This window comes from Telmatherina bonti (genome assembly GCF_933228915.1).
Source record: "Telmatherina bonti genome assembly, chromosome: 16".
Lineage (NCBI taxonomy): Eukaryota > Metazoa > Chordata > Actinopteri > Atheriniformes > Telmatherinidae > Telmatherina > Telmatherina bonti.
Window position 1 is genome coordinate 12069208 of NC_136614.1, and position 12798 is coordinate 12082005.

General features: G+C 42.1%; 1 protein-coding gene across 6 annotated transcripts in view; it reads left to right on the top strand.

Moving 5' to 3' along the window:
• Positions 1–12798, top strand: part of afdna (afadin, adherens junction formation factor a) — a 126873-nt gene that overhangs the window by 60285 nt on the left and 53790 nt on the right. For all 6 annotated transcript variants that reach the window (XR_013771631.1, XM_079255462.1, XM_079255465.1 and 3 more), the window contains exons 11-15: positions 1636–1705; positions 2978–3048; positions 3127–3194; positions 7583–7788; positions 9499–9519. Coding sequence is in view for 5 of the 6 variants with exons in the window: in XM_079255462.1 (XP_079111588.1) it covers positions 1636–1705; positions 2978–3048; positions 3127–3194; positions 7583–7788; positions 9499–9519 (436 nt within the window). In the remaining variant the exon portion in view is untranslated. The remainder of the gene's footprint in view (positions 1–1635; positions 1706–2977; positions 3049–3126; positions 3195–7582; positions 7789–9498; positions 9520–12798) is intronic.

The following is a 12798-nucleotide window of genomic DNA, read 5'->3' on the forward strand; positions in this document are numbered from 1 at the left end:
AAGAGACACATGCAGCAGAGCTTGCATGTATATATCGTAAACAATCAGGTTGGATCAGACCAGAGTTTGAATGCACATTTGCAAAGTTCCATACGGACCCGACTATCCGTGGAAGCGGACAAGACAGCGCCGGTGTGAATGCACCGTAAATATCTCTGGGTTTGCATTTAAGCCAGAAGGTGAAGTTTGTTTAAAACTCACCTGTTCTGTGATGGTAACAGGAAAAAAACCCCATAAAGATCCAGCTGAGATGGCTTAGAAATCGGACCTGGATATCCACTGAGTACGCTTCGAAAGGCTTTTTGTCACAGATAAAACCAAAACTGGAACCAGAAACTGAACCAGAAGCTCTTCTGTCCTCCTTTCAGATGTGTCAGGAGCCGACTTGTTTTCCAACTCGCAGCTAAACTAAATAAACTGTTTTTCTCCCTGAAAGTCTGTGAATGGAAGTAAAATCAACACCAGGCTTCACTTTTTGCAGCTGTGTGCCACCTCAGTCTGGACCGTGTGTGTGTGTGTGTGTGTGTGTGTAATTAGTGGATCTTTGTGGTTTTCTGGGCGACTTTCCAGTCTTCTCCAATGGATACCTACTTCATTTTTCTGGAGACAATTTGCGACGTTAAAGCTGATTACAGCCACTATTTGTCAAAGTTTAAGATGTGGGTTGTTTGGCAGCAGATGTCAGCAGCTACAGAGAGATGATCTTGTAGTGAAAATGTTCTTAGATCTTTGATTTGCTTCTTCTTAACTCAGTCTTGACCATCATTAGTGTGTCTGAGCCAAATAATAAATGCAGAATGAAGCTCAGTGTGTGTGTGTGTGGGTCCTTCTAAAAGGCTCTTCCTGGCAGGTTGGGATTGTGTGTTTTCAGCTTTCATCACATGACAGTTTGCTTCTGATGATCGCATTACAGTGGCTTATAAACTGCTATTTATTTCCAGCTGCTTGTTAAACTGGAGGAGGGTTGAACAGATCTGTTGAAAGGCTGCAAGCATCTGCTTGGGGTTTATCTGCGTGATCCTGAAGAAAAAAGCTTGAAAGGCATGAATGATGCGTGAAAGTTGTCTGGATGAAGACTGTAAATCCAGCAGATGCATCACTACGGCGGCGTAGCCACGCTGTACATGATGTAACCTACTTTAGCTGCTGGTGGGCATTGTGAATGTGACGAAGACCTTCCCGTCAATAACAGAGTGCAAGTGCTTTGTGTGTTTGTGTTTATTTTACATGGATGCCCTGCTTTCACTCACACACACACACACACACACACACACACACACACACACACACACACACACAGTGTGAAAAACAGAAGCCCGACTTCTGTCAGACTCGATGGATATCAAACACAACTTCTGGCTTGCTGTGTGTCAGGACTTCTCTGCGTCTAACTATACCATCATGTAGGTGTGTGTATTTCTACAACAAACTATCCTCCTGTGTGTGTTAGTGAAACATTCATTCACTGTGTCCCTGATCCGGCTCTCTCCTCCCTGACCATGATGAGACGACCGAGCCTGTCTGGGTTTTTTTGTGTGCGCTCACATCTGGATTAAGTCTGAGCTCTTGTCGTTATCTGTAATGAAAAGTCTTAACGGCTGCATGTCTGGTTTTTTTGTTTTGTTTTCCCTGCAGCAGCGTGCCAGAAACCACCTTCGACCTTCACGGAGACATCCACAGCGGAGCGGCGCTGCCGACCAGCAAGGTAAGGAATAATCCACTGGATCTGCCGGACCGATGTCAGTACTGATCTTTAGTTAAATGTGTCATGTGGACCGTGCAAACGGTCAGAAACAACAGAGTTTTGCATGTTTTTAAATATAAAAATGGAATAATATATTAGGTGTAATGTAATAATAAGTTGTCTGATGTGAAATACCTGAATCTTGATCAGGAGATGTGATGTCATACATTCATACATTCATTTATTCATCATCCAAACTGCCTAATCCGATGAAGGGTTGCGGGGAAGCTGGAGTCTATCCCAGCAGTCTTTGGGTTTAAAGGCGGGGTCCACCCTGGACAGCCCTCCAGTCCATCGCAGGACCACGCAGTGAAATAAAACAATATCAGAAAATATCTTGTAACTTATAAAAATGCATTTCTGCATCATTTAGCCGTAACTGCTGAATGAATCTGTTCATCCACAGAATTGATAGTTAGAACTATTTGTTGGGTCTCAGCCAGTCTCTGGTGAGACCTGCTCACATGGACCGCTGTTGTGTTGACTTTAAAATAAACACATACAAAGCAGTAATTCTTTATTTAAAATCAATTTTTACACGTAACGATGAATTAATTGCATAAAATCATATGATTAATTGTGATAAATTGTAATTGTTTCCCATTATTATGATCTGTGTAACAATTTAACTGTTGTGTTGACAAAGCCAGATCCTTAAGTTAGTAAAGTAGCTTAGAGCCGCCATTTGATCGATCAGAACAGCCCATCACTCATATTGATTATCTGTAACATAATGATCATGTAGCGTGGGACTCTGGTAAACAGCTGTGACCAGTCAGAGACAAAAAGAAACAAAAGAACTTTACATGAGTCATTTGAAATTGTGGGTCCATCTTATTGGTCCATTATACGTCTGCCTCCCAGAGGACAGGTGTGTCACCATGGCAACATAACTGGATGGCCTCACATTGCTGATTAACATGACTCTGTAAAGCGTCTTGAGATGGCATTGCTGTGATTTGACACTATATAAATAAAGTGGAATTGAATTAAATTGGAAACAATTGGGCCAATTTACTGGTTTTCACACCATGTTGGTTTAATTGATCCTGAACTGGAACAGATTAGTCTCCAGTACTTAAACAACAAGCGCTGTCACGTTGCACTGCGTCCAGATGTTTACCAGCGAGATGTTAGCCTCGTTGGATCTGGGGTCGGATCTCCGTCAGAGAGTTGATTCTACATCTTTGCATCTTTAACGGGTTTATTTAATGTGTGTGTGTGTGTATGCAGAGTTCAGGAAAGCTGGAGATGGAGCGAGGCATGGTCAAACCGATGATCAGAGGAGAGCAGCAGGACAGCAGGTCAGACTCCTTTTCCTCCTCCCGCCCTCTGGCCGGTCTTCGCCCATCTCACCGTGTTGTCTTCATGTCTCCTCCCAGGTCTCAGGACATTTCAGCCGAGAGGACAGAGCTGACTCTTCCAGCCGGCATCGAGTTCAGAGACAACTGTGAGTATTTCTGTCTGCCTCCACTCATCGTGTTAATGACGCGATCAATGCATGGAAATTATTGAACCCTTCTAGTTTCCTTTCTGACGCGGTGAAATGAGTCTGTAACCCAGAAACACTCAAACGCTCATATTTGGCAAAGTCCAGCAAGCAAATGGCAGAAAAAAGCTTTAGTTTGATTTTTACCAGGCTTGAACTGTAAATCTCAGATCTAACATGGTATAAAACAGCGGTTCTCAACCTTTTAGCAACACAGTACGCCTTGTAAAAAAAAAAAAAAAACTTCAGCCAAGAACCCCCTAACCACTGCAAAGTCCTTCAGGTTAAAAAAGAAACATGAAAAGCAGCACTTTGTCATTTGTGTTTAGTTTATTAAAATTTAATCATGCAAAACAATGCCAGACATTTTGCACATCTCTTTTTCACTTCAACCAGTACTCCAGCTTATGCGTTGTCAAGGCGACAGTGACTGACGGATATGTTTCGGCTCGTAACAGGTGCAATTCATGTCTGAATGTGGGATTTTGGGAGGAAGAAAATGGTGTCAGTCTAAATGTAAATTCACAGGGCAAACACCAGCAGTGTTGGACATAAAAGAAATGTCCATTAAAGCCACAGGTACACCACAGTGTCTAGTGTATTGCTATTGGTACCACTGGCTGAGAGATGTTAGAAATATTGTTTCACAGTGTATCATTCACATTTTTCCCAGTGTTGCTGTGGAAAAGGGGGCCCCTGGAACACTCTGAGCCCAGGGGCCTGTGCACTTTTCATCCAGCCCTGATTTACACTTACATTTCTTAGAATATATTAAATGTTTATATAATTTTATTTTATTTAAGGATGTTTTAAAGAAAACATAAAAAGTTAGATGTTTACAAGAAGTTTCCCGTACCCCCTGGAATGCCTTGAAGTACCCCTGTTTGAGAAACAGTGGTGTAAAAGACTCAGGTCTGTTTTGGAGGTTGGTTTGTTCGATTGCATTCATGTAACCACAACTGCATTAGTTAGAGGTGTTGGATTTATTGTAAGTAAGCTCCAAAAAGGAGAAAATGTAACATAAAACAAGTTCTACCTGAAGTTCCGCCTTTCCCACAGTCTTTGAAGCGCTCAGCTGTTTGCTTTTTCTTTGGGACACGGCTATTTATTGACTTTCTTTGGGGCTTTGTGGGTCTGTTTGCACAAAGTACACTGTATATTTGGCATAGCGTGAGCTCATGTGTTTTTCCAGGCGGAGTAGGGTTTCGGCTAGTCATTGAGTGGTGGAGAGTCATGTACCCACAATGCACTGGGAAAAACCATCTGCCTGAAGGAATAGTGTGTCGGTGGCGCGGAGCGTCGGCTGTGATCTCCAGGGTTTGCTCTGGGAGGGTTGCAGTAGTGGTGTGAAAGAGCAGCTGCAACCAGTTTGACATCAAAACGTGGTTTTACTGGAACGCCCCACATAAAAGGCGTGCAGCAGTCGCTTAATATCGTCACTGCTTCATGCAGCTCAAAGTAGAATAGTTTATTTTTAGCTTTTCCTAACCTGCATCAAAAGATGTGATGCACTTTTACATATTGGGATGTTGTAAAAATCTTCTGGTCCTCAAATAATCCTAAAATTAGACAAATACAACATTAAAAAAAACAAACTAACCTACAAAACTAAGTTTATTCTCACTGTTTCCACTGGAATGAATCGCGTGCTGCTGTTTAAATGATAATTAAATAGCAGCAAATGTATAAAAGCAGATGTTTGACTGTTGACTGATCTGATCTGTCGACATAATACCAGGGAGGAAACGCGTCAGCAGTGATTGTAGGGAAGAGATTGATGCTTCCCATCAATCTGGGAAGAGTTTGTTCACAGATAAACTCCTCCAAAGTGGAAATGTTTGGAGTGTTTGAAATGTAACTTTAACTTTGGGTCTGTTTAGTTTTGTCCATCGATGTTTTCTATTTCTTTTTTACCGTTTCAAAGTTAAACTCATTTATCCAGACATTAATAGAGTTTGAGTTTATTATATTAATCTCTTTTACTGTTAGTTGATTTAAGAATTTCCTAAAATCCGTTTAAATAAGGTGATGTTTGGTCCAAAGTGGAGATGTTTGGTCATGATGCATGGTCAGCAGCACGTTGGGTGAAAACCAAACGCAGCATGTCTACTCTTACCAGCTGTCATGGGCTGATGGGTTCGGCTTATTTTCCAGCCACAGGACCACCAGGAACTCCAGCAAATCCACAACAGAAAGGCTAAAACAGAAAATGCTGAAGGTGTTGACTCAACCCAGCCAATGTCCAGGCCTCAGCCAGGCTGAGATGCTGCGCTGAGTTTCAGAGGTCTGTGCAGAAATAAAAACCTGCGAACCTCACTGAACGGAGCAAAATTCCTCCATGGATGGGAAACGGATCCTGTCGCCTAGGAACAGAAAACTCAAGGTGTTGCAGAAGGAAGGTGATTCTACAAGCTGATGGGTTGTCATGCAGCGTTAATCTGACCCTTTAAGACCTGGAAAGAACCAGGGTGGACTTTCTTTTTCATTTGACTGAATATGTTCAAACCAGGAGCGGGACTTTAACGTGTTAATTATGATTAATTAATTAGAGACAATAGCGGGTTAAAAAAAACTCATTTAATTGTGGAACCTTTTGATCAGAGGATAATTTCCATGTACGCTGACGACACTGATGCACACGGTGCTTCTGCTACTAACTTAGCCACATTGGTGCTAAATGTAACGCTGTTTCAGACCCTTCAGTGAGAATAGTTAAATACAAAACAAGCATCAACAAGTCCAGCGTCGTTTTCTGGTGGTATCAGGAAATCTTAGTGAGTAACAATAATAAAAAATAAAAAAAGTGTAGTTTTCTCCTCCGTTAGCAGCAGGTGCAAAGCCCCCCCCCCCCCCCCTCTCCTGCAGCTCCACGCTGCAGTTGGAGCAGGAGGTGATCACCTCTGCTGCATGATCAGACTGAAGTTGATGCTGGTTAATCGTCTTGCTTTACTGTCAGAAATTAATGTCTATTCATGAAGATTGTTGTTAAAAACATGGATTACGTTAAATGACATGTTTTAGACTCTTAATTAGAGAATAACTGGAGCTGCAGCTGTTAGTGTTAAAATATCACTTTAACTTTGTTTTCTGTTTCAAAGCTAAACTCATTTATCCAGACATTAGTAGAGTTTGATTAGTTGATTTAATAGCTTAAAATACATTTAAATGTTCTTCCCTTCCTTTCCTCTTTGTTATCCATTGCAGATTAATGACACTGTACTGTGTATGTGAAGATGTCCCTGACCCTCAATAAAAACAGAATTATAAAAAAATAAATAAATAAAAATGACATTTAAATGGGGAAAAAAAAAAAAAAGTTGCTTTTGGGGCAAATTTTATGATGCTATTAAAATGCGAATAATCAAGAATAATTAATTACGAAGCCTGTAATTAAATAGATAATTTTTTTTTAATCGAGTCCCACCTCTAGTTAAAACACTTCCCATCAGTTCATTGCTCCATATCACAGGTGTGGAACTCCAGTCCTTGAGGGCCGGCATCCTGAAGGTTTCTGTTGTCTCCATGCTCCAACACACCTGACTGAAACTTAAAAACAGGTTGACAAGAAGCTGCTGGAACATTTGATTCCAGTCAGCTGCGTTGTTGGAGGGAAACAACAGAAAGCAGCCGGACACGCCCAGCTGGTGGTGAAGGTAAGGCTTTAGTGGAGGGAGTAGAATAAACATGGTGCTGAACCAGAGGGACTTGCAGTACAGATATGAATGTGCAGGGTTGTCCAGCAGGAAAATGCTGTAAAGCTAAATGGATCTAATGTTTACCTCATGATTGAGGAGGAAGATTGTTGGCATAAAATGTCCACGTGTGCTTAGTCGTGGTATTTGAGCCGTTTATCTCTGTGTTTATCATCACCACACGACCCCCCCCTGCAAACACATTTCCTGCTTATATCATCGTTCCGCAGGTGGAAGAGTTTCCCTTTAAGGTCCAGTGTGTTGGAGGCAGCTTTGCTCATATGCTTTCCTGTTTTGAGCCAGTTTTGGTTTTTCCTAACTGGAATACTGGGATAGAAGCGCTGAGGATGGAGTCTTTCAGACCAAGTTGCTAATTTGTGTGCTTGCAAATGATTATATTAATGTTTAGAATATGAAATTATTATCCATGATGCGTGGACTTCTGCAACTTTTCATACAGTTTCATTTGAAGGCATCACATGTGGGGGGGTGTTTTGGTTTTAACGGAGGTCCTGGACTGTGGAAGGACTCTGCTCCGTAGTGGCAGCAGAAAGCTACAACAAGCTGATTACCTCTGTGGTTCTGATGCGAATATTTGCACCTTTCAGCTCTTTACCTGCAACTGGTTTCATAACCTGACCCTTTTCTTCCCTCCAGCTGAAGACACCTTCCTCTCCGCCATCATCAACTACACCAACAGCTCCACGGTCCACTTCAAACTGTCCCCCACCTACGTGCTGTACATGGCCTGCCGCTACGTCCTGTCGCCAGCTTACCGGCCCGACATGTCGCCGTCTGAGAGGACGCACAAAGTCATCGCCATCGTCAACAAGATGGTGAGCATGATGGAAGGAGTCATCCAGGTTAGTAACTCTCTTTTTCTTTTCCGTTGTGGTTGATTTCACTTCCACACGATCTCGGCCACGCCTCGCCATACGTACCAGCGTCATCTTCCCGCATTAACTCTTACACACTACTCTGTAGTTGTAAGGTGTGTGTTTGTGTGTATCAGCCTCTGCTTCTGTCTGTTATCACCCATTGGTGTTAAACGCCCGTTGTGTGGAGGCAGCGGACGGCAGCTACTGCTACCTGAAACACACAAGCTCTGCAGCTGGAAAGCAGGGAAATATATTTACTTATTTATTTAATTTAGCTCACATGCAGTTTCTCTTTGCCTTCAACATGCACACACACACACACACACACACACACACACACACACACACACACACACACACACTGTGGCTTTAAGGCTTGATCTATTTCCGCCTGCAAGTAGCACAATTTCACTTTATAGGGTTTCAGGAAAGTGTCTTTGTGCAGAGATGTGAACTTTTATTCATCAAAAAAAACTCCTGCGTGTGTGTTTGAGTTGTGTGGGGAAGCATTTTCAGCCTTTTCCACTAACCCGGGATATTTTAGAGCTGCTGTAAGACGCAGAGCACATGTTTATAAGAGCTCACGTCATCTTCTGCTGCATGCGGAAGACAGAAGAGAAGAAAATGCATCATTTGCAGAGTTAGCTTGAAAGAAATGTAAACTGGATCGCATCTTGTCTGAAGTTTAGAACCAAACAACAAATCTAATGAGCACTTTGTACAATTTATGTTGGATTTACACACAGTTGTGCACGTGTTAAGAGAGATTAACCAGTTTAACCAGGAGAGATCATCGATGCCCCCGTCCCTTCAGGGAGTCTTTGCTATAAAAAAAAGTAGGTTACATCATTTACAGCGTGGCTACGCCGTCGTATTGATGTATCTGCTGGATTTATTGTCCTAATCGAGACATCTTTCACACATGTAGGTTGTTTGTCTCTCCACAACCTACAAACAAGAAAAAATCACAGACAGACATGCAGAAACAAGCTCAGATGTGATGAGATGATACGATACGACAGATAAGCCAGTAAGGAAAGAATCCAGTAAGCAGTAGTGGATCGATGGTTCCACCTCCCGGTTTATCAATGAACAGAAACGGGCTTGAGGTTGTAAAATGTATTTTTGACTGCTTGTGATGCAGTTAGCTTTGTTTAGATCTAAGTCTGAATGTAAACTGACTGAAAGTGTGAAGATTGGATCATTTATCTGATTGGCTGCTCGGCTTTCTTTCGTCCTGTCGCTGAGAAACGACCATTATGGCCAGATTCTGAAGTTAAATCTGGAAACAAACTTAGTCCTTGTGCAGAAGTTTGTTTTCTGAAAGGGGAGTACAGAAAGGAGGACTATGCTTCACATCTGGCTTTGAAGGGCGTCTCCAGATGTGTGACAAGTACTGCGCCTGTGATCACATCACCAAGCTGTGTGGCTTTTGTGCAAATTGTATAGAAACGATGTGTTTTTTTCCAGAACTTGCAGAGTTTTCTTCCCCAGATGTTTGTCAGCTCGCCTCCATCAGTTCATCGGCTTATTCAGAGTTACATTGTCAGCCATGACCGTGTGTGATCCAGTGTTTGTGTATCTGTGTGTGTTTACATAGCTGTGTCCATACTGTAGCTGTTGACGTGTTTTCTCTCTGTCCTGTAAATGTGTCCTCCTCCTCTTCCTCCTCCTCTTCCTCTTCCTTCCATCCAGGAGATTCCTGAAGGGGATCAGGTAGGATAGCACATCATGATACGGCTGCTAAAGACCCGTTTACCTTTGTTACTTGCTCTCCTTCTGCATCTTTCTAACTCCTGGAGGTGGGCGATGTGACTGAAATGGCGTTTGGTTTGGCTTTCATCAGCATCGCCTAAAACTCTGCAAAGTAAAAGCTTTCAGAAAAGATATAGATAGAAATACAACCAAAATGTTAGTGGTTAAGTTTAGCTTAGGTTAGCGTAGCTTAGTTTAGCTTAGGTTAGCTTAGCATTGGTTTAGGGAAAGTTTTTTTTATATTAGGTATTTTGTTACTGTCTGACTCTAATATGGATTTATTTAATAATTAAATGAGGGAAAAGTTAACTTTGGACAACTGTGTTGCATATTTTGTACAGAAATATGCTTAACTCCAAATTACAGTACAACAGCATCTGTTGAACCATAAAAAATTGCATCATTAACATTTTCCACAGATTGCTTTGCTTATAAACACAAAAAATCAGCACAAATATGTTTAAAAATACCTTTTATTTAAACTGTCAACATCTCACAGACGTACACTTTTGTATTGAGTACGGATGTGACATTAAAGTGGAAAAAGACCGTTTTGATCATGTGAAATCATATCGCCCAACCTTCTCAACCCTCTACTGTCCTCTTTCTTTATCTGTGCTTTTTTATTTTTTTTTACCAGCCCATCATTGTTGCTGCTGCTTCTTTTTCTCCATTCTAACAGAAATGTGAAAGAAAGCCATAACAGTACGTCCTGTCCACAGCTGGAAAACTAAGCAACAACAGCAACATCAGCCTGACTAATTCCATTCAGCTTCCTGGATCTGCCTGGTACTAAAAACCAAAACCAAAAAAACCCAAAAACGTAGGGAACCAAAGCAACCTCTCCTGCCCCACCGTTGCTTCGTCTTTAATTCTGGCATCCATTTCGTGTGACATCACGTCTTGCTGCTCCTTCTCGACAGCGTGGATGAGAGACAAGTCGCGTCCCTCTGACCTCCTCTGCTTCATTTGTCTGTTTCATAGGATTCATTCATTCATTGTTCACCCCGCCACCTGCCTCCAGCATCTGTGTCTGAAATGTGTCCTACTCGTTTTGTTTTGGATACACTCTGCTCCATCTCTCATTCTCTGGCTGTTCTGAATGAAGGTTTTGTTTTTCTTTTTTTTTTTTTCATTTGATTTGTGTTTGGTTTTCTCAAGGCGGGGATAGATGAGTGCAGGAATACGAGCTTCGTACGCTCCTGCCTCTCTGAGCCAATCAGCTCCTCAGACGCTGAACTCTGTGGTCTGCAGAGCTGCAGCTTAAACTGTGGACCGTTTAAACTACAGATCAAATTCTCGTATTCGTACTCAACACGTTGTTCACACTGCAAACAGCTGGGATTTGACATCGGCTTAGTCTGGAAAAGTGTGTTTTGTATACATCTGAAGCTGCAGGTTTTAAAAAGAGAAGCAGAGAATTGGTTTAGTTTGATGGTTTTGGGAGATGGACTTTCCGCTCCTCTGTTTGGGGATAAATACAGCCATGCTACCAAGCTTTGTTTCAAAACCAGAAACAAGGAGAAAAATCTACCTTTGCTCCTTCAATGACGGCAGAATCAGCTTCTGTTGTCCCACATTTGATCTGTTAAATCCCAAAACCATTACTTTTATTTTAACTTATGTACCGATTAATTAATCAGAAAATAACATTTAAAGCCACTCTGGACTGTTTTCCATAATTTCAGTGCCTTATAAAGAGAAAACTTAAAGCCCTGCAACACTTTGGCTCAGACCAGGGGTGCCTGAGTCCAGTCTTTGAGATCTACTATCCAGCAACCTTTTAGATGCAACCCCGTCCAGCACAGCTGAGTCAAATAGCTGAATTCCTCTTCTGCAAGTCATTCAGCTCCGCAGAGGCCTGCTGATGAGACGCTTATTTGATTCAGGTGTGTTGGAGAAGGGTTGCACATAAAAGCAGCAGGATGGTAGATCTCCAGGACTGGACTTGGGCACCCCTGGCTCAGACTGCTCTGGAGGGAAATATCTGCCGAGTACTTGTACTACCTCTCGTGTGTGAGATGGAAATATGAGGTGAAGAAATCCTCAAAGGTTGTCAAATTTTGCCAGGAAATGAAGTTGCAGCCAAAGCAGGGTTGGGCAACTCCGTTTCTAGAGAACCACAGTCATGTAAGTGTTCAGAGTTTCCCTGCTGCAACACACTAGACTGAAATCATTTTCTAATTAGTGGAGAGTTTCTGCAGCAGTCTGCTAATTAAGTCTGATGTGTGCAAGGTGTGTTGCAGCAGGGAAACTCCTAAAACTAGCTGGACTGCGGCCTTTGAGGGTCAGAGTTTCCCACCCTCTAAAGCGAGACTTAAAGCAGTGGTGGGGATTCCTGGTCTTTCATAGCCACAGTTCAACAAGTTTTGGATGTTTTCCTGCTCGAACACACCTCAAATAACACTTATTAGTTTGAATCAGGTGTGTTGGAGCAAAGAACCATAGAAAACTTCCACACCGCTGCTCTGGTTGTCTTTGCACAGCGACTAAGCGAGACTGAAGTTCTCTAATTTCTAAGCTAAGGTACCTCGCTACTGTCTTCAACCTTCTAATGAGGAAAAGTAGAAACTTTTAAGTGGAAATTCCTTCATTTTACTCATTAATTATCGTTAAAGCAGTGGGAGCCCAAAGTTATCACAGGGGGCGCGCAGCAAGGCTTCATAAAACTTGGGAGTTCTGGTACTGGACTTGTTTGTAAAAGAACCAATGAGAAATTATGATGAATCAATAAGAGACTTCAAGTGCTTAAAAAGAAAAAATTAAGAGAAGAAAATACGATGCAGCACATCTGCTCCTGCTTGACCAGGTAACGGTCAAGTAATAGTCATAACCAATGATGGGCAATGAGACCCCACAGTGTGTCTACATCAAAATATTATCATCTAATACAATGAAGTATGAAGCCAAACAAGTTCCAACACCACTTGGGGACTTTTCATCCTAAACAAAGAAAATCCTGCAGGTTACCTTAGAAATAAACTATCCAACTATCACATAAAGCAGAGTTGTTTTACTAAAGCAGCATCCGTCTCGGTGAAAACTCGGCTTACCTGAAGTCTTCTGGAGAGATTCCTGGTTTAAAACGTTCAGACCAGCAGAAGAATGGATCATAATACTGACACGGCCATGACGACTCAAACTAATGACGCTTTTCTTAGTGTGTTTGGTTCATATGTTGTCCATTGTCGTCGATGAAAAGGGGGCCCTGCAGAAAAAGTTTGGGAACCACTGCTTTAA